The sequence below is a fragment of the Myxocyprinus asiaticus genome, chromosome 16 (assembly GCF_019703515.2).
Source record: "Myxocyprinus asiaticus isolate MX2 ecotype Aquarium Trade chromosome 16, UBuf_Myxa_2, whole genome shotgun sequence".
Classification (NCBI taxonomy): Eukaryota; Metazoa; Chordata; class Actinopteri; order Cypriniformes; family Catostomidae; genus Myxocyprinus; species Myxocyprinus asiaticus.
This window is the reverse complement of record NC_059359.1, coordinates 29,904,004-29,929,654: the sequence shown is the minus strand read 5'-3', so window position 1 is coordinate 29,929,654 and position 25,651 is coordinate 29,904,004. Positions and strand designations below refer to the sequence as shown.

Below are 25,651 nucleotides of genomic sequence, written 5' to 3'. Positions count from 1 at the left end.
TGTCCCAGCATGCAGTATGATGTGTGATGGTGTTCCCAAAACATCCTCTCTCAGCAGCTTCAAAGCAGAGTGAGAGGTGGGACACCAGAGTTTCCTCACAGTTCTCCTGGGGAACAGTTGTCTCTGGTCCAGGTTGTTGCCGTTAGAGTCACAGAGGATGATGATGTTGTGTTATCTCTTCTGTTCTCTGTTGGATGTTGTTGTGGTCTGTGGATATCGCTGTCTGGTGCTGATGTCTTTTCTCTTGGAGTTCTGAGAAACTTGAGAGACCTGAGAAACCTGCTGGGTTTCAGGGGATGGGATGGTGTGTGTTTGGGTTGACACACTGCTGGTGTTGTGTTGTTTTTCTGATGTGTTCAGGAGGAGAGGTGTTGAGTGATTCTGTGCTGGTACACTGTTGCTGTTGTTCAGTGATTGTGTGTAGCTGTTGTCTCATCTCCTCCAGTTGTTTCTCGAGCATATTGCTGTGTTGATCACTCTTGATCAGCTCCTCTCTCACCCTCCTCAGCTCCTCTCGCAGCTCCTGGTTGTTCTCTTCCAGATGTCTGACAGCAGAGCAGAGCTGATGAAGTTGTTGTATGCTGAGGTGGCTGGTCTGGATTTGGAGCTGGCAGAGGTTGTTGGTAGTTTCCTCTTTAAACAGGAAGTAGTCCTGCTCCAGCTCAGTGATGTTGTCTCTCAAGGCCTTGATCTTTGGAGATTCAGGAGAGACAGGGTGTCTGTGTGCTACAGGGGTGCTCGAGCTGAGCACTCTGTTTGTGACTATTGTGGAGCAGAGTAGGGTTACACCAGCTGTGCATAAGTTCTCACTTAAGTTGAGACATAAAGTTCACACTAAGGGCTTAGTAACTACTAGTTAGATGTAACTAAGTCAGTGCTTTAATTTGGTTGCACCACTTGCTCTTAAGGCAATTCTTAACTAGTAGGTTGTGAGCTCTCCGTAAAGTAATGCGTAGTCGCATAATATGACGTTTACCTGTATTTATCCAATAAGCAGCCTTGAAATTTGTACACAGAAGTATTAAAAAGCTGTGAACTTCAGTTGGATCTTGTTACTGTTGATGTTCAAACCATGTTTGCTCACGTAACTGTTAGCTGTAATAAATTATATCCCCCATTAAAATACGATACGTAATAAAACAAGATTTCATTAATGGTAAATTTAGCCAATGTAAATAACAATATTCAATAACTATATCTAAAATGAATAAGGGACAATAAATAAATACTAATATAACAGCCTGGAAAAATAGACATTTGTTCATTTTAATATTTTATATAATATGTATATGTTGAAACTTGACACTGTACAAAGGAAAGTGCACAGTAAGATCGGTTTCATGCTGAAATAGTAAGTTTTTTACATCATGTTTTCTCCTGTAAATGCCAACATCATCATATATGTCGAAAGGACTGAAGCCTGTCACGGAAAGCATGAGCTCATTGATGTCATTAAATGAGTCTGCTTCTTTATTCCATCCGTTACTCCTGGTTGCAGGCTTCCGTAAATATTTAGTTTATATGTACGGTTACGTTCTATGTAAGTTTAATGGTGCAACGCTCAAATATTTAATAATGCGTAAATTGTGACTTAGTGCCCATTTCCTCCACAACTAGGCTAAGTTGTAACTTACATATAGCTGGTGCCACCGGCCCCAGGACTCTACACTGCTCGTCACCTCAGGATCTTTCTTTAACTTCTGAACCTCCATTTTAAAGTTCTTGAAATTCTTCTGGAATTCATTAAGGCTGGGTTCTGACCCCTGGACCATGACTGTACCATTGTGATACAAGTTTACAATCAGCTTTGACTCTTTTTCACCTTCCAGAGTGATTTGTCTACCTCTACTGATGCCACCTTTTCTGCTGCAGTTCATGGCAGTACAGAGAGTGCTGTGCCAGGCTGATGGCTGAACAGTGATGAAGAGTTACATCGGACTCTGTTGGGTAGTGGTCCACTGTAGTCAGACAGCAGCATCTCTGGATTCTCTCTCAGGATCATCTCTTTTACTTTCTTCTTATCTTTGTTTGATTTAACTTTTGCTGGATATATTATATCCAGCCCCTCTTCATTTTTGAAAAATGCTACTGCCTTAGGTAGGCCCAAGCTCTAATCAACAGTTTTAACTGCCATGGGATGTTAGCTTGGCTAGCAGTTAGCTTGATGTATTGATTATATGTAATTTTTTATGTGATCTTTAAGTTTCTTAGAGGTCTTACCTTACAAATCTTCTGCCTCTTTTGTTCTTAGTTTAGTTTCCAACCATTTAAGTAGTGTTTGAGTCATAAAAACATACATTCTCTGGCAAATATTAAAGTTACAGCGGGAGCTGATCTTTTTTGCTGCCAACTGCCAACAGAACTCTCTCTCTCAACTTTCTCTCCTCATATTCTCCTCTCCTTTTCTGTCCTCAACTCTCATCTCCTCTCATCTCCTCTCATCTAAAGATTGCTTTCACTGGATTTGATTAGGCGGATGGCTGCTGGTTATTTTTTAACTCTGCACTCTTGCGGGGAGCCACATAGTTATATTTAGCCAGAGTCTGGACAACCGCCTGAAAATCTCAAAGTTGACTAATGTTTGCTGTGCCACGCAACTTACATATATAAAAATAAAAATAAAAACAGGTCACCCTCACACAAACAGCACAGAAACCTGCCCTGTGTATCTGGTGTTTTACACAGAGAAGAGAAAGAATGATACATTACTTTTAAATGTGTGTATCTGCTAAAGGTTCATTTTGTCAACATTTAGGAGTACACTAGTTGCTATAAACATGGACTAAAAGCCAAAAAACTCCCATTTTGATTTTATGGGGTCTGTCAAAAGTTATTTGACTGAAATGTTTTCTCTCTCTAGCACAGAGGCATTCAGTCCAGACAGAGGAGCGAGGGAAGGAGCTACTAAAGTAATGATAGTCGTGACAGATGGAGAATCCCATGATGGGGAAGACCTTCCTGAGGCACTGACTGAGTGTGAGAAACGCAACATCACCAGATACGCCATAGCTGTGAGTGCAAACACACATATTCATAACATAATTCAACCTGACTCCTAATGTAGGCTGAAAAAACCTACAACCTCTCCTAAGAAATCCAGCGAGCAGCAGAGTATATGTCTAAATATCACATCTCCACTTAAACTGACCATAATTGGTGCTGCTCTATTTTCAGTGTTTTTGCTGAGCTCCACCCGGTTCTCTCACTCTCTGTCTGTTTGAATGATAAAGCTGTAAAATAGACTTGAACAGGACTCTTTAACATCAGAGAAGTGAACCACACCCTAAACTTTTCAACATCAACACTTTGCCCTGTGGGTGGGTCAGTGGGCGAGCTGCACTCCTTAACCACCTCCCTAAACCAATAACAGCACAAGACAAAGACTAAGACAAAGACAAAGTAAATCTGCCATCACAAGAGCCAAAATATGGAGTGTGGCAAACATTCACAGTTGCCATGCTCAGTTTCTATATCCATACATCCCACATCAAAGTGGGGCCAAAAATTTGACTGAAAATAACATGAAGCTTTAAAATTGTAACAGAAATAAAACCTCAAAATTGATATTTGCTTACTTAAAAATAAATCTTGAAATTTGAAACCTGAAAAAAAGAAAAGAAAAAGAAAGAAAGATGACAACTTGAAACTTAAAGACATGTTACTGAAAAGAGTGCACTCTCATTTACATTTACATTAACATTTTTCATGATTCAAATATTTTTAATCCCTAATATGGCTCCATACTGGAAGGGGTGTCAATGTAGCCAAAGTGGCTTCCCTATTCAATGAAGTTGTGACAAATGCAACAAGAATGTTTATTTTTCTGTCTCTTTAAAATACATTTATACAATTTAAAGGAATTGTAATTTTTACAATTTTGATGATTTATCATCAAAAATGATAATTCTATCATCATTTACTCACCCTTATGCCTTCTCAAACTCATATGACTTTTCTTTATTCTGCATTATTATTTGAAGCTCTATACACTTCCTCGCGCTTGACACCTGCGCAGAGTGCGTGTACATGGGCAGAGCACGTGGACAGTGCTCTGTGCATGCATCAAGCATGAGGAAGTGTTACAAGCTTCAAATCATGATCACGACTAGGAGACTGCAGATTTCAACATTTATAGTGAAAAAGGACAAAACCGACTGTTCTCACACAAAACCAATTGAATTACTTTAGAAGACATGGATTAAACAAAATTAGTTGAATGCATTACCTTTATACTGCCTTTGTGTCCTTTTTGGAGCTCGGAAGTGTTTGACCCCATTGACTTGCATTGTACTGTATGGATATAAACACATCATATATCAAAATATCTTCATTTGTGTTCCACAGAAGAATGAAAGTCATAGATTCAGATGGCATAAGGGTGAGTAAATGAAGAGAGAATTATAATGTTTGGATGAACTATTCCTTTAAGGGTATACCACCTCACTCCATGTCATGTACCAGATTTTAGGGTTCCCTCACCTGCATATATGCATATGTCAACACGTGAACAAATATGCACATATATTCACACACAGTAAGTCTGTTCCAAAACTTAGTGAGCTGCCTTGCTGTCTCCTGCCTACATAGGCAGCTGTCTTCTGTGGTAGCATCCTTACTGGAATGATGCCTTAAAAGAGACCAATTTGGAATGCTCTACATAGGCAGCAGCTCCGCACACTTTTCAAATAGCGCACACGAGACTCGCAACTGATTTCAATACAGATGATGCGAGATAAATTATGCGATACTCTAATGAGCATAAATACTCATAGTACACACACTTTTTGGGTTAAATTGTCAGTTTTCTGATACAAATTTTTTTTTAATGAAAAGTTTTAGTACTGAATGGGTAAGTACTGTTTATTTATAATGGAAATTTCTCTTGCTTCATCCGCCATCTTGGATTTATTTTTCTGATGAGCTCATCACGGTGCATTCTGGGATCATCTACCTGGGGATGGATACATATGATGGTACCTTAAAATGTTGTCAAAACGAGATACCTTATGAGACAGCATAATTAAGATACCTACCTTCTGGAGTGCACCTATGATGCCTTAAAATGCTGCCTCCGAAGGAAGCACACTGGATTTTGGAACAGACACAGTTTTTCTGCTCTTCCTTCAAATGACACTCATTGTGTAATGTGCTTAAACACATAAAACTCATGCATAAACATGTGTAACCTCCCTCACATTAAAACTCGTTTACTCATGCGAAGAGAAGTATTGTCGTTGGATTACATAAACCCATGTAAATGGATATACAATACAGCTAAACCACATGACAGAGTCCAATATTCAGAAAAGGTTTTTAATAAGAACTAGAATAAATGATCTTGTTTGCTTTTCATTTGAACTATTCGATTCTCCTCACTGCTGTCTTGAGAGATTGTTCATTTCTACTGTTCTTTACTCTTTGGAACGGAGCACAGCACGTTAACCTGCCCATGAATGAGCCCATGTTTTCCTCTCTTAGACAAACAGTGCCAGTATGGGGTCCGAATTTGCAGAGTCAACTGGGTAATGTGTCTTTTTGAGTTTCCTCAGGGGAACTGTGGAATAAAATTATGACAGCTGGTTTTAATGCCCCGCCAGCTAAAGCATAGCTTTCGTGTTTTGATGTGTTTTATGTTCTCTCTCTCTCCCTTGGAGAAAGTAAAGCACTCACAGGATAGGACATAAACCACCTCACAAGAATTTTAGCATTGGTTGTGTGGTGCAGCCAGGATATGTTTTAGGCATTACAGGACAGAGATCCTGGGAATGTGAGCATTGTGGGTGTGTAAGGTGGTGGGGCTTCGTTGTAAGTGCCGCACTGTAACCCAGATTTTTTGCTTTTTCAAAGAAAAGGAGGGACGATTCGAAATTCATTTTTGTGTTTATCAACATTATGCCACAAATGCTGTCGATTGAGCTTGTATTGAGCCCGGAATATTCCTTTAACATTTAAAGTTAGTGAACACATATTTCTATGCCATCGTTACCTGGATAGTTTTCGTTGTTCTTAAACATTTTGCAACAACATATAGAGATGAATTAATGAATTAATGTAGAGATAAATATTTTGCTGCTATCAACAACAAAGCCGTTTTGCCGTTATGAGTGTTGTCATAGAAACGGATATGTTCTGAGTTCCCAGGACGTGAACAGCTCCGAGGAGAACCTCCGAGTTGCCATCTCGTAATTACAGTAATTCCGACAGGATGTGAATGTAGCATAAACCAGGGGCATGATCACATTTCAAACCCTGTTATTCTAGTTTTTCATCTTTAATAAATTTTTGGAACGATTGCATTGTTTTTCATTTCTTGAATGTTGTAAGGTAAAATGTGAAAATAATGCTGACATTTTTTTTATTTCAGGCTGTAAGACACACAAAAAAGATGACTATTCCAAAGGTGTATGATGATTTTCTATAGGCACTGTAGTTTCAGACCTTGGCAAACCAGATCTTGTTAATAAATATTAAAGATAAAAAGCACATTGGCTGGACAATCTGGACATTTTCTATTGTGTTGACTTGTTGGACTCTATCCAATCAACATATCCAGCCAACTGAAGTTTTTGGGGAAAGTTAAGCGATTTAGGCACACGTCAGTGGAGACTGAACCCTTGACCTGGCACAGATCATTTTCAGGGCTTGCCGTTAGTGTTGTGCTGCCAGTGGATGTACAGAGCTATTGGCGATATGCTCTTTGCTTCCTCTGCGTAGGTGTTTTGTCTCTAGGATGTGTTTCTTTGTTCCTGTGAGCCTTGTATTCCTTCTTAAAGTGATCTTTCAGATCATCTGCTCTCGTCCTAAACATGTGAAGGAGGTGTTGGCTATCTGGATGAGTAAAACTCTGTTGTTCCTCTCTCTCAGACATGACTTATGAACAAAAGTCTTGTTTAAATCTTATGAGTACGAGAAATCAACATTTCAGACTCATTTTAGTTAATTCATAGTATGTGACGATGGCTGTGTAAATAGCATATACTGTATACAATGGGATGCAAAATCTGAGACCTGGAAATATATTATAAAATAAGTTTTAGGAATTTGAGAAAGTTAAGTCAAAGAAATATTATGATGTAATTTAATATTCAGCACTATTTAAAATGCTATTTTGTGACACTGATCATGTTAAATCCTTTGTACAAAAGGTCAGATTATCTTGCTTCCAATGAAGTACATCCTGGGGTAGCATAGATTATCACGTTTTGCAAAAACTTGTGGAACTTGTGGCCGGCTTGAATGCGTGTTCATACCAAATTCAGAAACTCAATTTTTTTTTTTTTATAATATAATTTGTAATGCAACATTGTATTAAATCATAACAATGCCAAATAGAATCAATAGCATTTCTACTTGTGGTGTCAGACTTTTGGACCCCACTTTATGTACACACACATAAGTATAGTTTAAACTATTTGCTATCCACCTCACACTCTCTCACTCTTTCTTTTGCTCCCACAGGTATTAGGTCACTACATCCGCAGACAGCAGGATCCAGAGACCTTTATCAATGAGATTAAGTACATTGCCAGTGACCCTGATGAGAAATACTTCTTCAATGTGACGGATGAGGCAGCACTGAATGACATTGTAGATGCACTGGGGGATCGTATTTTTAGTCTAGAGGGTAAGAGAAAGAACAAAAGAACATCCATCCTTAATGAACATGGAAAAAACAGAGGAAATATAGTACCTTAAAAAGAACAGAAAAATCAGAAGATTTGCTACATTTGCTGCAAAAGTAAGCAGAAATCTGGTAGACTCAAAGCGAATGTGAAACTTGTGTTTTGAGGAATGTTTATATAAGGTGAGATATGCAACTATTTGACAAAATAGAAAGAGAGGCATGTAAAGGCAAGATGTCACTTCAGTTAAATCATTCCCATAAATCCAGGGTGTTACAGATACCATCTCGATTCTGAGGAGAGGAAGGAAGGATGGAAGGGAGGAGAGGAATGACCTTAGAATTGGGCACAGCTGGGGCACACACAGGATAAATAGGTTAGATGTACAGGAAGAATTACAACTAGCCATGGCTATGCACCTACTGGAATTCACATAGTATGTAATCTATATTGTATTGTACAGACAAATATATTGGGTTACCTTCCCATATTGCTAAAGAGCTAAATGAGATTGGTTTCTAGTACTGTTATAAGTAGACAAATCTCTTAAACCTTTGTGGTCAAGGCAATTAGTTTAAATGTAAATTACGTCTTGGTTACTGATGTAACCTCTGTTCCCTGATGGAGGGAACGAGACATTGTGTCGATGTAGTGACACTAGGGGTTCGATCTTGAGAGCCCCAATTATCTTTGCTTAAAATAGAAAAGGCCAATGAGAACTGGTGAGTGGAATTTGCATGTCACTCTCCTCCCCCAGACATACGGGTATAAAAGGAGATGGCGTGCACCACCCATTCAGATTTATGCTGCGGAGCCGATAGAGTGTCCAAGCCCTCCATCAGGGAACAGAGGTTACATCAGTAACCAAGACGTTCCCTGTCTGTCACTCACACAAGGTTGTGTCGATGTAGTGACACTAGGGGTTCCTATAGGAAACGCCGCAGGCGCTGAACTGTGTCACGAGATACGGAAGAGTGGACATGGGCAAGCTGCTGTGTGCTTTGCAGTGAGCGCTCAACCACATCGTGACCTTCCAGCGAGTTAGGTAAGGCATCTCCCTAGTCCCATTAAGTGGGGAGGAGGCACTTACCCAAGTAGGCTACCAGCGGTGCCTTTCCTGATTTGCTGTTAAGCAATTTCCTGCCGAGCACTTTCTAGAATAGCGCTGGGAAGTGCTCTTCCCTCTCCAGGAAGGAGAGCACTACGGAGACCACATCCTACCAGAGGGAGGTTAACATGTGGAGAATACCTCGCATGGACTTACTAATGGGGAAGTTTACATATGGAATGATACCACCTTATCTACAGAGAGGGTACACAGCCACAGTGGCCGAGGCAGAGAAAGCTCTGGCGAGGGAAAACACAGTGTTCACCTATCATACGGGAATACCAAGGGGGAATCACCATGCATGGAGCACTAAGCCCGAGCACACGGGCTCACCTGAAAAGGGGCATGTCACGAGTACTGGGTCTGGTGTCGTTACTCCTCCGCTGAGTTTGTCACCGAACAGTGCTCAAGAATTAAAGAGGCATCCGGGGTTCCCTGGATATGGGGAACTGTTGTGGACAAAAAGGCGCACATTATCACCTTTGAAAAAGGGGAAAGGCACAATACAAACGGTACACCCAACCAGCCGCCTGTTCTACCTGCTGTTACCGTGTAACACTTGGGTCGAAACCGAGTCTATGCGTAGGTTATAAAACTTCGCAAAGGTAATGGGTGTAGCCTAACCCGCAGCTCTGCATATGTCTGCTAGAGAGGTCACCCTTGCCAGTGCCCAGGAGGATGCAACACCTCTAGTGGAGTGTGCCCAGACTCCCAAGGGGCACAGCAAGTCCTGAGATTGGTATGCAAGAGAAATGGCATCCACAATCCAATGGGCTAGCCCCTGCTTGGAGACAGCTTTCCCCTTCTGCTGTCCTCCAAAACAGACAAACAGCTGCTCCGAGTGTCTAAAGCTCTGCATGCGGTCCAGATAGATTCACAGGGCGTGAACTGGACACAGCATCAACAAGGCCGGGTCTTCCTCCTCTGAAGGGAACGCTTCACCTGGTCCCGAAAAGGAGTGGTGGGAACTTTGGGCACGTAACCCGAACTCCAGGCATTCGCTGGTAACAGAGAGCACCTGCAGGTCCCCCACCCTCTTGATGGAAGTGAGCGCCACCAGGAGGGCCATCTTCAGAGTCAAAGTACTGAGCTCGGCCTGCTCCAGGGGCTCAAAGGGGGCTCTCTGTAGGGCAGGTAGGACCACAGAGAGATCCCAAGAGGGAATCAGGTGTGGTCTAGGAGGATTCAACCTCCTCGCGCCCTTGAGGAACCTGTTGATCAAATCAATCAAATCAAATCACTTTATTGTCACACAGCCATATACACAAGTGCAATGGTGTGTGAAATTCTTGGGTGCAGTTCCGATCAACATAGCAGTCGTGACATGGATGAGACATATACCAATTTACAATAACATCAAATTAACACAGCACAATTTAAACATCTGATATACACATAATTACACTCAACAATATACAAATAATAACATACACTGTACAGTATACAATACGCACTATATAGATACACATTATTCAATAAAAATAAAAAATAAAAATATATAAAAAAAGTATATATATATAGAATGTACAGTATTGTACTGTATTGACATTCAGGCTGTCAGTTGATAGTCAGTTGTTAAGAGAGAATATAATATAATAATAATATAATTTATGACAGTCTGGTGTGAGATATAAGAGTAAGGGTAATAAAGTGCAGTGCTGATGTATTTGATCGTGGGAGATCAAGAGTTCAGAAGTCTGATTGCTTGGGGGAAGAAGCTGTCATGGAGACGGCTGGTGCGGGTCCTGATGCTGCGATACCGCCTACCTGATGCTAGCAGTGAGAACAGCCCATGGCTCGGGTGGCTGGAGTCTCTGATGATCCTCCGAGCTTTTTTCACACACCGCCTTGTATATATTTCCTGGAGGGAGGGAAGCTCACCTCCGATGATGTGTCTGGCAATTCGCACCACCCTTTGCAGTGCTTTGCCGTTGTGGGTGGTGCTATTGCCGTACCAGGCGGAGATGCAGCCAGTCAGGATGCTCTCTACAGTGCAGGTGTAGAACCGTGTGAGGATGTGGTGGTTTATTCCAAACTTCCTCAGCCGTCTCAGGAAGAAGAGGCGCTGATGAGCCTTCTTCACAACGACTTCAGTGTGGATGGACCATGTGAGTTCCTCAGTGATGTGGACACCCAGGAACTTGAAGCTGCTGACTCTCTCCACTGGTGCTCCATTGATGGTGATGGGACTGTGTTCTCTGTCTTTGCTTCTGAAGTCCACCACAAGCTCCTTTGTCTTACTGACGTTGAGGGAGAGGTTGTGCTCCTGACACCAGTGTGTCAGAGTGTGCACCTCCTCTCTGTAGGCTGTTTCATCATTGTCAGTGATCAGACCTACCACCGTCGTGTCATCAGCAAACTTAATGATGGCATTGGAGCTATGTGTTGCCACACAGTCATGTGTGTACAGGGAATACAGGAGTGGGCTGAGAACACAGCCCTGTGGGGCTCCAGTGTTGAGGGTCATTGAGGAGGAGATGTTGCTGCCTATTCTAACCACCTGGCGTCTGCTTGACAGGAAGTCCAGGATCCAGCTGCACAGCGAGCTGTTTAAGCCCAGAGCCCGGAGTTTCTCATCTAGCTTGGAGGGCACTATGGTGTTGAATGCTGAGCTGTACAAACAGCATTCTCACATAAGTGTTCTTTTTTTCCAGGTGGGAGAGAGCAGTGTGTATTGTAGATGCAATGGCATCATCAGTGGAGCGGTTGTTGCAGTAAGCAAACTGCAGCGGGTCAAGAGAGAGAGGCAATACAGAGCAGATGTAATCTCTGATTAGTTTCTCAAAGCATTTGCTGATGATGGGGGTCAGAGCAACAGGACGCCAGTCATTTAAGCAAGTTATTTTTGATTGTTTTGGAACAGGCACAATGGTGGATGTTTTAAAGCATGTGGGGACTACAGACAAAGAGAGGGAAAGGTTGAAAATGTCTGTAAAAACACCAGCCAGCTGGTTCACGCACGCTCTGATGACGTGGTCCGGAATGCCGTCTGGGCCCGCGGCTTTGCGGATATTCACCCGTCAGAAGGATCAGGTTACATCCACTACAGAGACGGAGAGTGAACTAACCTCTGTAGCTTCAGCCGCGAGAGCTCTCTCCGTGAGGGCGGTGTTATTTCCCTCGAAACGAGCATAAAAAGTATTTAGCTCATCCGGGAGAGAGGCAGCGGTGTTCATGGCGGAGTTTTTGTTCCCTTTAAAGTCCGTGATGATGTTAATTCCCTGCCACATGCTTCTAGAGTTGGTGGTGTTAAACTGTCCTTCAATCTTGCTCCTGTACTGGCGTTTTGCGGTTCTGTGGCTTGTTTATGCTCCTCCGCGTTCCCGGAATTAAAAGCGGAAGTCCGCACATTAAGTGCCGCGCGAACATCGCTATTAATCCAAGGTTTCTGATTCGGATAGATCCGTATTGTTCTGGTCAGAACCATGTCCTCTACGCACGTTCTGATGAAACATATTACGCTATCAGCGTAAAGCTCGATGTCGTCATCAGAGACAGACCAGAACATCTCCCAGTCCGTGTGATCAAACAGTCTTGTAGCGTAGAATCTGATTGGTCCGACCAGCACTGGATCGTTCTGAGGGTGGGTGCTTCCTGTTTCAATTTCTGCCTGTAAGCGGGCAGATCATTGATCATAAAACATACACCACCTCCTCTACTTTTACCTGAGAGGTCTTTCGCTCAGTCCGCTCGGTGCACGAGAACCCCGCGGGTTCAATGGCTGAGTCTGGAATCTCCGCAGACATCCAAGTTTCCGTAAGGCAGATAATGCAGCAGTCCCTTGTATCTCGTTGGAAAGAAATCCGTGCTTTCAGCTCGCAGAGTTTGTTATCCAGAGACTGAACGTTTGCCAGTAGAATAGTGGGTAGCAGGGGTCGATTTGCGCGGCGTCTTACTCTGATGAGAACGCCGGCTCTGTTTCCCCTTTTCCTTTTGCGTTTCCGCGGCCGTGCTGCCCAGACAAAGGGCTCCGCTGGCATGTTTGTAAACAGCGGGTCGGCATTTAGGAATGTGAAGTCCGGTTTACAGTGTGAAATTGCTGAACCAATGTCCAAAAGTGTTTGTCTGTCATAGACAATAAGGCAGACAACATCCAAGACAAAAAACATAAGAATTGTGAACAAAACAAACAAAACACTACCATGTTGTGTCGGAGCTCACAACGCAGCAGCCATACTCACCGCCATCTTGAGTCCTAATCAGGTCACGCTGCCTCCTGTCCAGTGTGTCGTGGTAAGCTGCTATGGCAGCCCCGTATACTTTCAGGGTAGAGGGAGACAGCCATCTCACCAGCCCTTCCTGAAGGAAAGACAGCACAGACAGAGATGCCAGACGTGGAGATTCCAGAGGTCCGGCCGCGGGTGCTGGAGTGTGCCCTACCCCTGAGTGAGAAGGCACTGCATCAGGGGAATGCGCCAGGGAGGAGCTACTACTAGGAGCATCAGATCTGAGAACAAAATCTGGTTGGGCCAGTATGGCGCAACGAACAGGTCTTGCAGCTCGTCCTCCCTGACTTTGCACAGAGTCTGTGCAATGAGGCTCACTGGAGGAGACGTATACTTGCGCGACCCCCGAAGCCAGCTGTACGTCAAGGCACCTGTGCCGAGGGGAGCCTCAGACAGGGAGTACCAAAGGGGGCAGTGAGAGAACTTTTGGGAGGCGAACAGGCTTATCTGCGCCTCCCCGAATCTCTCCCAAATCAGCAGAACTACGTGGGGTGGAGTCCCCACTCCCCACGGAGCGTTACCTGCCATGAGAGCGCATCCGCTGCATGGTTGAGGACGCCCAGAAGGTGAGTGGCTTGCAGCAACTTCAACGTCTGCTGACTCCAGAGGAGGCGGCGGCGGGCGAGTTGCGACGTGCGACGCGAACGTACACCACCTTGGCTGTTTATGTGCACTACGGTCGCTGTGTTGTCGGTCCGGACCAACACATGCTTGCCTTGAATCAACGGCTGAAGCCTCCGCAGGGCCAGCAATACTGCCAGCAACTCTAAACAATTGATGCTCTGCCAAAGGAGACAGGGCCCTGTCTAGAGCCCCGAGACTGCCTGCCTGTTGCACACGGTGCCCCAGCCCGAGTTCTAGGCATCTGTCGTAACCATGACACGCCTTGAGACCTGCTCTAGGGGAACACCTGCCCGTAGAAACACCAGGTCCGACCAAGGGATGAAAGTCTGACGGCACTGTGGCATGATGGTCACATGCCAGGTGCCATGGCGCCATGCCCACTTTGGGACTCAAGTCTGTAGCCAGTGCTGAAGTGGTCTCATATGCATCAACCTGAGGGGGAGAACCACCGCCGAGGATGGCATATGTCCCAGGAGACTCTAAAATTGTTTCACTGGCACCACTACCTTCTGCCTGAAGGTCTTCAGGCAGGTCAGCACTGACTGAGTATGTTTGGTCATAAGACGTGCCTTGAGAGTGACCAAGTCCAACTCCATACCGAGAAAAGAGATGCTCTGCACAGGGGAGAGCTTGCTCTTCTCCCAGTTGACCTGAAGCCCGAGTCGGTCAAGGTGCTGAAGCACAAGGTCCCTGTGTGCACAAAATATATCTCGCAAGTGAGCTAGGATTAGCCAGTCGTTGAGATAATTGAGAATGAGAATGCCTTTCTCCCTCAGCGGGGCCAGGGCAGCCTCTGTGACCTTGGTAAAGATGCAGATCCAAGATTGGGCGCAACCCTCCCCCTCTCTTGGGCACGATAAAATAAGGACTGTAAAAATCCTTGCGCAACTCGGCTACGGGGGCAGACTCTATTGCTCCCTTCGCCCGAAGGGTGGCCACCTCCGCCCGGAGGATGGAGACACCCTCGCCCAGCACCATCGTGAAGAGGATGCTATTGAACCTGGGCGGGTGTCTGGTGAACTGGATCGCATGGCCGAGGCGAATCATCCTGATGAGCCACAGCGAGGGGCTGGAGAGTGCTAACCAGGCCTTCAGATTCCGCGGCAGCAGTACCTAGGGGATGACTGGACTTACTGTGCCCGGGCAGGGAGGTTCGCAGGCACCCCACCTGGAAGACAGCCCAGGGGGACCTGCTGCTCCGCAAGCCCGCAACGGTGGCCGGTGACTGAGGCGGGCGAGCGACACTTACCTGTTCGCCGGCTGTCTCTCGATGGAGAATGAGGGAACAGGAGGTACTCGCATTCACCTGATTGACCGGAAAGACTACTAGCACCTGGCTGTCGCGAGTATGCTGACCCAGGGAATGAGGAAACTGCTGTTTTACCGACCATGTTGGCGCCGAGGCCCAGAGGGCACCCGGTGATATAATACTTACCATGCGCTGGCCCAGGGTCAATGGTGGGGCTGGAGAGTTCACCCAGGCCAGACCAGTAGGAGTCAGTCGCCTCATCTCCGAGTTTCCCATGCCAGGACCTCCTTGAAGCCTGTCCGGGGTTCTTGGGGGCCAGCTGACAGGCAGGTGGAGCCGACTTCCCACGAGAGGATCTTCTCTGGGGCCAGCATACGGGCTCTGATGGAATGGGAGCCGGGGCCGGCACCGCAGGGGAACGGCTCTAGCGAGAAGCAGACGGGGCTCGGGACTTCGGAGGCCTGAAGGCGGCCAGATGTGCTTAATCACCTCGGCCTGCTTCCTCACCATCGAGAGCTGATGGGCGAAATCCTCGGTGTCACCAAAAAGACCCCCTTGGGGATGGGCACATCGAGAAAGTGGACTTTCTTGGCATGACGCATCTCCGAAAGGTTGAGCCACAGGTCCCACTCTTGGACCACAAGAGTGGACATTATCTGGCCCAGGGCGCATGCCGTGACTTTTGTTGCCCATAAGGTGAGGTGGGTTGCAGTGCGCAGTTCCTGCATCAGCCCTGGATCGGTTCTACCCTCGTGCAGATCTCTCAGCGCCTTGGCCTGGTGGACCTGCAGGAAGGCCATGGCATGCAGGGCAGAAGTGGCTTGACCCGCGGCCTGGTAAGCCTTCGTCATTGAGGAAGAGAACCTACAGGCCTTGGAAGGGATCCTTGGTCGGTTGCACCAGGTGGCTCCACCCTGCGGGCATAAATGCACTGCTACGGCATGCTCTACCTGGGGGAGCTCGACATATCCCTTAGCCGCTCCGCCGTCGAGGGTAGTTAGGATGGACGAGCCCGCAAAGCGTGTACGGGTAGAAAAAGGTGCCCTCCACGACTTCGTTAGCTCCTCGTGCACTTCTGGGAAGAAAGGCACCGGAGCAGGGCACGGCCGTGAGTCGCGTTCCGAGCCCAGAAACCAATCATCCAGCCGCGAATGCTCAGGGCAGGGTGGAGGGTTCCACTTCAGCCCAGTGTTCGCAGCCGCCAGGGCAAGCACGGCTGCCATCTCAGCATCTGCTTCATCCTATGCTCTATTGCCGTGGGCGGGAGCTCAGAAGATCCGTCCACTTCCGACAGCAGAAGCCCACCCATCGATGCTGCGACCGAAAGCTCATCCTCGTCGCGAGCCGCGAACTACACATTAAATCTGCCCTGAGGCGGACCTCCTATATCGCTCGATAGCTCTTCTGGATAGAACGAGCGTGCTGGGGATGGGAGGTCCACGGGGGTTGAGCCGGCAAAAACGCTCCCATATCCACATCGCCCGTGGTGCTCGCCAACCCAGCCGGCTGAGCATCAGCCCAGGACGGAGCGGGTTGGGGAACAGCCGTGGTGGCTTCTTGCTTCATGAAGGAGGAAGTGACCCATGACCGCAGCATTCTGATGGGCATGTTCTCGCAATGAGAACATAACCCTTCCACAAAAGCTGCCTCGGCATGCTGGCGCCACCAGCATTCGAGACAGATATCATGGCTGTCCGGAGGGGAGAGATAACGGCCACTTCCAGTAGAGCAAAAGCAGAAGGACATCTTTAAAAAGACACCAAGCGTTTGCGCGAGCTCTTTTAGAAGGAAATATACTCTTTTGAATATACTCTTTTAGCACCCGCGGACTCAGCCGCCGAAGCACCCAGGGGAAGCACAACACTCGATCGTGCCAGGGTGACCGCTGATATGCGCCGTAAAATCCAGCAGAGAGGACAAACACAAGCATGCATTCGGCTCCGAAGAAAAAATCTCAATGAGTGGTGCACATAATTTCCTTTTATAACCGTATGTCCGGGGGTGGAGAGTGGCATGCAAATTCCACTCGCCAATTCTCATTGGCCTTTTCTATTTTAAGCAAAGGTGATTGGGGCTCTCAAGATCAAACTGCTAGTGTCACTTCATCGACACAGCGTCGAGTGAGTGACAGACAGGGAACTGTATATTACAAGATTAAATTACTAGGCACTGTTAGTTCATTTACACAACTGTGTATTCAGTTACCATATGTAATACTTTCTGTGCTGTTGCAGGGACCCTAGGATACAATGAAAGTGCCTTTCTTATGGAGATGTCTCAGATTGGTTTTTCGACACACAGACTGGATGTGAGTTTCATCATATCATATTGTAGTGTGGTGTATTATTTTGGACTCTATGACATTGTGTTGTGTTGCACTGTAGGATGGCATCTTGTTTGGGATGGTGGGTGCGTATGACTGGGAGGGAGGGGTGCTGAAGGAGAGCTCAGAGGGGCGGCTCATTCCCTCACGAGAAGCGTTTGAGAAGGAATTCCCACTGGAGCTAAAGAACCACGCAGCCTACCTAGGTAATATCACTCTCATCTCTTCATTAACTCAAACACCAAGTAACTTTTATTCCTTGGTTCCACTTTAATATTACATGCACAGTGGTGTATTATATACAATATTTTCGGCCCTACAGAGCCAAAACACTGTAACTTCACTGAAAAATGGCCTCAAAATATCTTGATTGTCCAGACAAATGTGGATCATAAATTAGTCTCACTCAATCTTTTTCTCTTAATCAAACTCATATAAATTTACCAGTAGAATAGTGGAACCATTTTTTTAATAATTCTTTATCAATATAAGATATATTTGTCTCTGTATAAGCACACTAATGCATGGGTTTCTATGTATATCCATCTGTTGTAGGTTACACAGTGTCATCAGTGATAGTAGGTGACTGGAGGAGGTTGTATGTTGCCGGTGCGCCCAGATTTAAACACAAAGGAAAGGTCATTCTGTTTGATCTCACCCCTGAGGGCAATGTCATCATTACACAGGCACTAAATGGAGAACAGGTGGAGAAATCTTTACTTTTTTATATTTATTTATCTGTACTGACACAGACACCTTCCTCACAGACTCTATCTGTGTATAGCACAGATGAGATCTCCATTAAACCTTTGTATGAAGTCAGATTCTTAGCATTTTGCATTACCCTGTTTTTTTGACTGCCCACTATTCAGTTGACCTTTTAATTGCTTTTCCTCTCTCAGTCCTACTTTCACACTACATTCCTCCTCTCTCACAGTTAATGAGTTTATTTTCCCATTAAACAAAAGCAAACTCGCTTTATTTTCTCAGACCCCTCCTATAATCAAAGTGATACTCAAAACAAAATCTAGATTGCTCCATCTTTTTCTTTTGCTCTCTCTCTCTGTCCAGATTGGCTCATATTTTGGCAGTGAGGTGTGCGTGGTGGATGTGGATCGGGACGGAATAACAGATATCCTGCTCATAGCTGCTCCCATGTTCCTGGGAGCAGGAAACAAAGAAACAGGCAAAGTCTATATCTACTGTCTGGATGGGGTGAGAACCACAGAACCAGTACTATTTGTGTGAGACATACAGAGAAATTTAAATTGTCAGGATGTACAGTGGCCCCCAAAAAATATTTGGATACTTTAGGACACTTGAGTCACACTTTAGAATGTATGAATCTGCATAGATATTTAAAATACTATTAATGTGTTCCACTAATATGTGACAACCAGTAAGTATTCAAATACTTGTCCTGATTTTGAACAATATACCTAGATTTATAATATGAAACCTAACTGTATTCTTTTTGTGAAATGTTTTGCTTGAAACGTGTGTTTGTGTTATTTTTCTTTAAAAACATATGCGACTTTACCAGGGCAAACTCCTGTTCCCCTTCTGTCACTCACTCGACGTTGTGTCGATGTAGTGACACTAGGGGTCGATCTTGAGAGCCCGAGACACCTTCAGATCTTTGAGAAAAGGCCAATGAGAATTGGTGAGTAGAATTTGCCGTGAGGCCCCACCCCCAGGAACGTTGGATGTGATCCTTCCGTTAGTGCCACTTGCCCGGAGTTTGGATGCGTGGCTGGCCAGAACCATCCGACTCGGCTGTGCGATTCAATTTGCCAGGTGCCCGCCCCAGTTCCGCGGCGTTTTCTTCACGTCAGCGAAGACGAGAGCGCCGCCATCCTGCGGGCGGAGATCGCGGTCCTCCTATAGAAGGGCACGATAGAGCCTGTCCCTCCAGCCGAGGTGAGACAGGGGTTTTACAGCCCTTACTTCATCGTTCCCAAGAAGGGTGGTGGGTTGCGGCCAGTCTTGGACCTGCGAGTTCTGAACCGGGCCTTGCACAGACTCCCGTTCAAGATGCTGATGCAAAAGCACATTTTGACGTGCATCCGGCATCAAGATTGGTTCGTGGCGGTAGACCTGAAGGACACGTACTTTCACGTCTCGATTTTACCTCGACACAGACCCTTCCTATGGTTCATGTTTGACGGTCAGGCATATCAGTACAAGGACCTCCCCTTCGGCATCATTGTTACGACGGATGCCTCCAAGACAGGCTGGGGCGCCATGTGCAATGGACATGCAGCCGCTGGCTCCTGGACAGGACCTCGCCTGCGTTGGCACATCAACTGCCTCGAGTTGCTGGCAGTACAGCTCACCCTGCGGAGGCTACTGCCATTACGTGTCGGTACGGATGGACAACATGACGACAGTGGCTTATATATACCGGCAAGGCGATTTACGCTCTCGTCGCATGTCGCAACTCGCCCGTCACCTCCTCCTCTGGAGTCAGCGGCGACTCAGGGTGCTGTGGGCCACTCATAGCCCTGGCAACCTCAACGCCACAGCAGATGCTCTGTCGCGGCAGGTGACGCTCAGGGGAGAGTGGAGACTCCACCCCCAGGTGGTCCAGCTGATTTGGAGTCGATTCGGCAAGGCACAGGTAGACCTGTTCGCCTGCCGGGAATCCTCCCAATGCCCACTCTGGTATGCCCTGACAGGAGCTACCCTCTGTACAGACACACTGTCACACAGCTGGCCCCGGGGGCTGCGCAAATACACGTTCCCCCCAATGAGCCTACTTGCACAACGTCGAGTGAGTGACAAAAGGGGAATGTCTCGGTTACTGTCGTAACCTCCGTTCCCTGATGGAGGGAACGAGACGTTGTGTCCCTCTTACCACAGGCTGAACTACACCGCTGTAATGGCCGGGACCTTGTCTCGGCTCCTCAATGCAAAAACCTGAATGAATCCGCATTCCAGCCTCCCTTTTATACCCGTATGTCGGGGGGAGCGGCATGTAAATTCTACTTGCCAATTCTCATTGGCCTTTTCTCAAAGATCTGAAGATGTCTAGGGCTCTCAAGATTGACCCCTAGTGTCACTACATCGACACAACGTCTCGTTCCCTCCATCAGGGAATGGAGGTTACGACAGTAACCGAGACGTTTTGCTAAACAATCAATTCAACTTATGGCATTTCAGAGAATTTGATGTCTAATTCTGTAAATATTTTATCTGATACCTGCTTATCTGAAATCTTCTCTCTCTGCTATCTACCCAGGATGGTTTTGCACCTAATGGTACCCTGCATTCTCAGAAGAAGGCGCAGGATGCACGGTTTGGTTATGCCATGGCTGAAGCTCCTGACATAAACCATGACGGATATGCCGACCTGCTTGTGGGAGCTCCACTAGAGGATGACCACCAGGGAGCTCTTTACATCTACCATGGCGATGAATACTACATCATTCCTCAATACAAACAAGTAAACATGGCACTAAGTAACGAGTACAGTCATATGAACTTGCTTCCCTAATACAGTGGGGTCCAAAAGTCTGAGACCACATAAAAAATCTGGTATTTCTTTTCATTTAAAACTGTAAATAAACAGAATGTTTTAGGGACGGGAGTTCTGGAGGTCAGATTTCCTTGCTTCCATTGAAGCACACAGGATACTCTTTGGAACAAATCATTCAGGGATAAAATGGATCATCAGGTTTTGCACAAACTTGGTAGGGACAAAACAAATAAATTCTGAAATGCATGTAAATGTTTCAGTTTAACTTTTACACAAATGTTATTCTAATAAAATTCTTTACAACGGAGTCATTTTTATTAAATTAGAAAGACATTCATATTCTTAAACTTTTGGACACCACTATACAGTACTTGTAATTTATACTTACCACTATATCTCCTTCTCTTTTTCTAGCGTATTTCTGGCTCCTCCCTCTCTGTGGGGCTGCAGTATTTCGGCCGTAGTTTGAGCGCTCTGTTAGATTTGGATGGGGATGAGTTACTGGATCTGGCTGTGGGAGCACAGGGCACTGCAGTGCTGCTAAGGTACTCAAAAAATTGCTGCCATCATACAAGTCACCAATATGTCACTTTAAATTGTGTACCAAACAGCAGGAAAATTAGGTTTGATTTTGAACCATGGTCACCACCTTTGTTGTACTCCCCTCCGGTGTTACTGTCGTTAATGAAAACTAAAATGAAAGCTTAATGATAAAATTTTTGTTAACTGTAATAAGAATTATAAAAAAAACATGTAATTGGAAAAACTGAAACTAAAATAAAATAAATTTTCATGACTCCTACACCAACTAAAATGAAATACAAATTGTTTTATTGGATATTTTTACTGAAAAATGATGTAATTTTAGTTTTTTATACACAGTATATAATAAAATTTGAAACCTTTACAACTCATTTTCTTTAAACATGAAAATACCGATTGATAACATTATGATGGCACTGAAGAATTTAACGAAGTGAAACATATTTGTAACGTATTCACTTTGGCAGCCCTAAAATGCTAACACTAAAATTAAAACTAAATAAACTGAAAAACTAAACTAGAAAATAGAGGTCGACCGATATTGGCTTTTGCCAATACCGATAAATCTGGAGGGAAAATAGGCCGATAACCGATTAATTGAAATCCAGAATATGAATGAAAACCTTTCACTCAATGTAAAATAGTTCTGAATTTTATATATAAAAAATAGCATTCCCCCATGCTGATTGTTTGACAGTTTGCTTTCTTTGGCGATAGCCCAATAAAGTACTCCCAAAATGGTACCTTCTTCAAACCCTTTGCCATCTGAAATTAATGAAAATATTATTTAAAATATTACAGGTTAAATGTATTTGTTGTTCAGCAGTAACATAAAACACGTATTTTTTGTCACTATATAAATGATGTACAAGAAAGGGAGAGAGAAAAGGGAATAGAAATCAAATCTAATTAGGTCGTCTTTTTCAAATGTAAGTTTAGAATGGCTTTGTATATAATATTATAAACTATGTTCATGTGCCCTCACATGAATATCAGATTTATTTTTAAAATTTCAGATTTATATATTTTACTGTGCTCGTACATTTCTTTTACACATAACTAAATCATAACACACGAAGGTTGGACAGAAGTTTATTTTGTCAGAACAGAGAAAAGTTTGGAAAACTTTATTGTCAAAAACATTTAAAATTTAAAACGTGCTTTTCCTGTGCACGTGGATTCACGCAATGTACTGTGCTCGCGTTTTGCCTTCAGAAGCAAGCGATCGGCAGAGCAAAAGAAAAATTCAGGCAGTATTGTTACATATGGTAGTCATAAACATAAAATAATGATTTACTACTGATGATAAACTTATTTATCTATGTAGTAACAAAACATTTTGCAGCGCTCAACCGCCTGAAAATAAAGATTCATCGCATTTGCACAAATTCATAAGTAACATTTTTTTATTCAAAACGGCAAATTAAGATGCAAGATAAGCAGTTCCCATCCTTCGCTTTGTAACATTGTTCTAACCATTCAAACAGCTAATGTTAGCATCCTTTCCATATTGACGGCAATGCAGTTCTCCAGTGCAGCAATTAGTCATAAACAAATGGATAGACCACCTACTATGACATTTTCGTGGTCTAAAATGATTTACTTATTATAGCTTGACTATCTTAAATAATAACGTGGAATGTATACACACCTTGGCTTCTCTCTGTCAATGTTTAAAATCTGCTTCTGAAGTGTCCGTCTCTATGCATAGCCTAGTCACGTGACACAGCAAACACCACGAGGAGTCAGTGATTATTTTTTATTTAACTCTGGGCGCTATTATACTGTAGAACCAAGGAGTTCCAACTGTAGAACCCTCCAGCACCGCCATGGAGGATTTCAACAACAACAACAAAAAAAATATCCGAAACTATCGCCGTTAATTTTTTCTGATAGCCGATAGTAAAAAAACGTAACTATCTGTACCAATTAATCTGTAAAACCGATATATCTGTTGACCTCTAATAGAAAACACTGACAAAATTAAAACAGTTATAGAATGAAAAAAATCATGAAAACTAAACTGAATTGAAAGGACAAATTTAAAATAAAATAGATATAACCCTACTCCCCTCCTGACCTCTTTCTGCACTCTACAGATCACGCAGTATAGTCCAGATCAACGTGAGCTTGTCGTTCCAGCCACACTCCATAAATGTGATCCAGAAGAACTGCCACAGGGCTGGCCGAGACTCAGCATGCCTTAACGCCACAGTTTGCTTCTTGGCCCTTTCTCGCTCTTCTGGCTCTTTTGGCACATATTTTGGTAAAACCTCATACAACCAACCAGCCTTTAACACTTGTAACATTTTACTCCTCTATTGCTGTACCCACAAAGTAAACTCCTCACATATACAGTATGTCAACTCTATTAAAAGTAACTATCTGATACAGCTCCAACTCTGCAACTCAAACTTATTTATATAGATTTGCAGATGGGGGCCATGTTGGATGACAGAAAGATCTTGGCTCGTGCTCTGTTTGACTACAACTCCCAAAGGCAGACCCTGATGGGTGTCACCGTTCGTGTTGGACAGCCCATGTGCTACACGTTACCATTTCATGTTTTTGTGAGTCTACAAATCATCAAGACAAAAGCTCATCCAGCCTGAAATATTAAAGAATTTATTAAGGTCCTCTCAGCTGTCTTCCTTGTCAAATGCAGAATCTTTCCTAATTGTTTTGGGAAAAGTACACTGTAAAAAATGGCCAGTTGTAAGATTTAACAGTAATTTCTTACAATAAAATACTGTTTTCAATATTTTACTGTAAAATCAATGCAGGCTAGGTCATTTTCTGTCACAACACAAGAAATTACTGTGAAAAAATACATTTGAATATCGCACTGCATTATGGGAAAATAGTGTTTCGTTTGAAGTCACCATTATGGTGTTTAGTGGTCCCTTTGGATGGGACCTTATCTTATTTATTTCTAATAAAATGTCTCCCAGTTGGTGCAATAACGTTTAAGAACACAAGTTATTGTATTGTAATGTATGGAAAAAACAGTCAATTTAGTGGTTGACTTTATGCCGGCTCATGATGTACATCTAAAATATATGATGCATTTGAAAAGAGAAATAGAAATAGTATGATTTTAATGATCAATGAGGAAGGGATGTTTGCAAAGCAAGGCTATAATATGGTTGGTTTTATCGCTCATTAACTTTTATCATGAGTCGTCAATCAGGCACGCAAGATATCAACACTCAGCATACAAATCTCAACATTGGTGACAATTAACAAACACTGTAGACAAAAAATACAGCTTATTGTGATTCTGCAACACAGCACTGCTACATTACAATCATTTATTGGTCATGTTCACTGTGAAGTCACAGAATACAGTTGTCTTTAAATTGTAATAAATTCTAGAAATACTACTGTAAAATATACTGTGAAAGTCATGCAACTAGTAGCCAGAACATTTACTGTAAACTCACACTAAACATTTTTACAGTGTGTACCTCTCTCTTTGTTTTTATCACCCCTAGGACACAGCTGATTACATTCGACCAATCAGCTTCACCCTTCGCTTCAAAATCAATGACACAGAGAGTGGCCCAGTTTTAGACGAGGGCTGGCCAACAGCAGTCAAGAAGTCTGTAAGTGCTGTGAAGCAGTACTGCTTCAGTTCTTCCATGTTGAATCGAAGAATGTAAATGAATGACAAATGTAAAAAATGAATGATCTGGTTGGTCTCTGTTTTAGATCACATTCTTTAAAGACTGTGGGGAGGACGACGTGTGTGTAACTGATCTAAATCTACAGGCTCACTTGGACATTCATGGAACAAGGTAACCCAACAATGCCTAGTTGTAACATTGCAGGAACTAAAGTTAGTAATGATATAATTAAATTTGCGGTGTGAATGTTAAACAAATGTAAATGTTACATTAGAATTGCTTTTACCAATGCATACAGGCAGCAACCATATGTGATACGCACCCCTCGACAACGGCTCTCAGTAGAGGTGCAGCTACAAAACCGGCTAGAAAATGCTTACAACACCAGTCTTACTCTTCATTACTCCAAAAACTTGCACTTCAGCAGCCTAAGTATACGGGTACCAACACAACCTCTCCCCTTAATGCACAAACACACATGAAGGCACATTTTCTATAGGGCATTTTGACACACACAAACACATGCCCAAACACACAACATCCTTCACACATCAGCGATTGTTTTAAATATAGTGATATGGTACTCTCATGACAAATGAGTAATATATTAGACAATTTTCTATTAAAGATACTTAACATCATAAGTACAATATAATTGCCTGAGCAAAGAATCACACACTTTCTTTCTTCTTCATTTTCTTTCTTTCATATCTTTGTCTTTCTTCTCCCCCTCTCTCTCCTTTTCACTCTTTTTAGGAAGATGCCCACTTGAAGGTTGAATGTACAGGCCTGAGCTCAAACAGTCACTCCTGTAATGTCAGTTACCCAGTTTTCCGCTCTCAGTCAAAGGTA

At 44.0% G+C, this 25,651-nt stretch overlaps 1 protein-coding gene across 3 annotated transcripts in view; it reads left to right on the top strand.

Annotated features, from left to right (window-relative positions):
* LOC127453572 (integrin alpha-10-like) overlaps nt 1-25,651 on the top strand; it is a 58,280-nt gene that overhangs the window by 24,711 nt on the left and 7,918 nt on the right. For all 3 annotated transcript variants that reach the window (XM_051720028.1, XM_051720029.1, XM_051720030.1), the window contains 14 exons: nt 2,861-3,011; nt 7,459-7,624; nt 17,064-17,137; nt 17,214-17,358; nt 17,708-17,856; nt 18,224-18,367; nt 20,394-20,597; nt 21,045-21,175; nt 23,273-23,439; nt 23,601-23,743; nt 24,668-24,778; nt 24,885-24,970; nt 25,098-25,239; nt 25,556-25,648. In XM_051720028.1, the coding sequence (XP_051575988.1) occupies nt 2,861-3,011; nt 7,459-7,624; nt 17,064-17,137; nt 17,214-17,358; nt 17,708-17,856; nt 18,224-18,367; nt 20,394-20,597; nt 21,045-21,175; nt 23,273-23,439; nt 23,601-23,743; nt 24,668-24,778; nt 24,885-24,970; nt 25,098-25,239; nt 25,556-25,648 (1,906 nt within the window). The remainder of the gene's footprint in view (nt 1-2,860; nt 3,012-7,458; nt 7,625-17,063; nt 17,138-17,213; nt 17,359-17,707; nt 17,857-18,223; nt 18,368-20,393; nt 20,598-21,044; nt 21,176-23,272; nt 23,440-23,600; nt 23,744-24,667; nt 24,779-24,884; nt 24,971-25,097; nt 25,240-25,555; nt 25,649-25,651) is intronic.